Source organism: Mycetomoellerius zeteki, unplaced genomic scaffold (genome assembly GCF_001594055.1).
Source record: "Mycetomoellerius zeteki isolate Tzet28-1 unplaced genomic scaffold, Tzet1.0 scaffold587, whole genome shotgun sequence".
In the NCBI taxonomy this organism is placed as follows: Eukaryota; Metazoa; Arthropoda; class Insecta; order Hymenoptera; family Formicidae; genus Mycetomoellerius; species Mycetomoellerius zeteki.
In genome coordinates this window covers 4,983-7,586 of record NW_017257596.1, presented here as the reverse complement: position 1 = coordinate 7,586, position 2,604 = coordinate 4,983, and the positions used below count along the sequence as shown (strand labels likewise).

The following is a 2,604-nucleotide window of genomic DNA, read 5'->3' as shown; positions in this document are numbered from 1 at the left end:
GGTTTCTAATATGGCTGTCCGCGGCCCATTACCATTGGGAACCGCGAAGAGGCAGCAGAAGAGGCGGGCGGAAAAGAAATAATAATTATAATAATAATTATAAGAACAATAATCACAAATAATTATAGGTAATTTTTAAAGATTATAATTTATCGCCCATTATTGATATCAAATCTTTGATTTACCTGATACATGTCGTTAAAATTAAGTAGATTTTTTATTTTTAGGAATACTCATTACAAATAATTTCTTCAATAAATAAATACGTAATAGTTAAGAATTACCTCTCAAATTGACTTTTCCAAGCTTAGCACAAAATTAGTATAGTCAGTTATCGTTGTAATAAAGTCGTTAGCAAATCGTTTTTATAAATGATAAAATTTATGGCGTTACTTTACTTCCCATCTAGGGTTCCCATCTATGTTAGGTTTCCACCAAGTGAGACGCTATCTTCACACACACTCCCAAACGTGAGAGACAAGGGTATTCCTCCCGCAAACATACATACACAACTCGCGCACGCGTGTATGAATACGTACGGAGCGCGTAGAGACTATTTTTTAGGGGAAAAAATTGTTTAAAAATCAAAATAACAATGTTAGGTGTCAGAACTTTTTGTAGAACTATGTATCTCTTCAAATCCTATAATAAACTGTGGCTGAAAACTTTTTTTAGACGGAATTATCCCTGTGTGAACTTGGCGTCTCATTTTGAATTTTGGGTTTCTCGACTTTAATGGCCGGAACTATTTATTTATCCTATATGGAACTACAGAACTATTGAAAATAAACTCAGAACTCTCAATGTTCGGTACACGAACAGTGAATGCCCGCGTTACCGACAGCGGCGGGGTGCAGGGCTGAGGCCCTTCAAGATACGGCGCGGCGATCGGTATCGGCGCGCTTCGAGCCTCTTAGTTGCGTGTCGTGTCGCAATGGTCAATCGGACCGAGAGAAGAACGATCGTGCGTGCCGCCATGATTAGGCGTTCCTTTCCTTTTTGTAACGGCAGTGTGCGTGCAATAAAAGTGTCTTACACAACCTGTAGTTTGAATCGCCGCAAGATCCCTTCCTTACAACCAGAGGCGGCAGAGCGAGGTCAAGAAATCCCTCGATATAAAATATAGGGAGACGCTTCTCCCGACCACGTTTCTCGCGGACTCAAGGCCGAGAACACACGTGGGGCCGGCGCCATAACCATTCTACTAACGTGGCCCGGCCAAATCCTCAACAAGTTTGGTCCTTCGAGCCGGATTTGGGCCGGCGCCATAACCATTCTACTAACGTGGCCCGGCCAAATCAGCAACAAGTTTTGGTCCTTCGAGCCGGATACGAGCCAGGACGCATCGCCGTTGCAATCTCGCACGAATCAAGCAAAGGCTCGACGTCAGAATTAAGAGCCGCGCACTCGAGACTGGGTGTCGAGCAATCCGCAAACGCCGTAGCTACAGCACAGCGCGCTCGTAAGCCAACATACGAGCCGGCAAGCAGCATCAGTCATCTGCGAAAGCAGGAAGATTCACCTACGCAGCGTGGAAGCAATCGGGTCTTAGAAGGACGGGAAATCCACCGACAGCTCGTGACGTGGCGTTACTTCCGGCGAATCTCATCGCTCACGACGAGGACGGAGGGCGTTTCAACGCGACATCGGGGCATTACCTCTTCAGGCAGCAATACGCATACAATCGATTGTAAGGTAGGGGCAATTAGCTCATGTCGGTGCCGATTATTCTGTCAAAGGTCAGATCGTTCTCGCGTTCAATATGGCGAATGACGACGGTGTTGGCGCGCTCAGGCGCAGGCGCGGGACGATTTTCGCGGCTTGTACGCGAATACGCACATTTACCGAATCCATCACGTCCGTTACGCCGACCATTGCGGCTCAACTCGAGGAGCGCCGGGAAAAGCTCGGCGGTTATTGGTCGGAATACGACTCCATACAAACGAAATTAGAGGCTCATAATGAGGCTGAAGCGGAGAATCGCGCATCGTTTGAGGAGTCATACTACGCATTATCGGCGCGAATGCGCGAGTTGCTTTATTCAGCGTCGGCGCTGAGCGCCTCGGCGCCGCCTTCGCCCTCGTCTTTCGCTAGCGTCGCCGCACAGCCTTTCAACCATATAAGGCTACCTAAATTAGAGTTGCCGAAATTCACGGGAAAGTACGACGAGTGGTGTCCCTTCTTCGACAGCTTCAACTCTCTCATTCACGCGAACACATCGTTGAGTGACATCCAACGGTTGCAGTATCTAAGGGCGTCGCTCGCAGGAGACGCGGTCAAGATAAATAGCGCATTGGAAATCTCGGACGCAAACTACTAGGTAGCGTGGGCCCTCTTAAAGGAGCGATACGATAATCGGCGCGCGATAGTACAGAGCCACATTAAGGCTATCTCAGAGTTGCCGTCTATGACAAAGGAAAATATTGCTGAGCTGCGTCAAATCGCGGACGGCGCCGTTAGGCATATCCATGCCCTTCAGGCATTAAAGCGACCTACGGCCCAATGGGACGATTTACTAGTTTACATTCTAAGTAGCAAGCTCGACACGCTTACCTCGCGGGAGTGGCAGCTGTCATTGACGGGAGTCGCGTTGCCTACCTTGAA

The 2,604-nt window shown here is 48.0% G+C and overlaps 2 protein-coding genes across 2 annotated transcripts in view; both read left to right on the top strand.

Annotated features, from left to right (window-relative positions):
- The first annotated feature begins 1,762 nt into the window (after nt 1-1,762).
- On the top strand, nt 1,763-2,320 carry LOC108728213 (uncharacterized). The gene has a single exon (XM_018456669.1). The coding sequence runs from the start codon at nt 1,763-1,765 to the stop codon at nt 2,318-2,320; it is 558 nt and encodes a 185-aa protein (XP_018312171.1).
- An 87-nt stretch (nt 2,321-2,407) lies between these two features.
- LOC108728212 (uncharacterized) overlaps nt 2,408-2,604 on the top strand; it is a 4,942-nt gene continuing 4,745 nt past the window's right edge. The window contains exon 1 of the mRNA XM_018456668.1: nt 2,408-2,571. Within this exon, the coding sequence (XP_018312170.1) occupies nt 2,408-2,571 (164 nt within the window). The remainder of the gene's footprint in view (nt 2,572-2,604) is intronic.

What these genes read in the sequence shown, in the direction of transcription:
- LOC108728213 (XM_018456669.1), top strand. Translation starts at nt 1,763, where the DNA reads ATGGCGAATGACGACGGTGTTGGCGCGCTCAGGCGCAGGCGCGGGACG.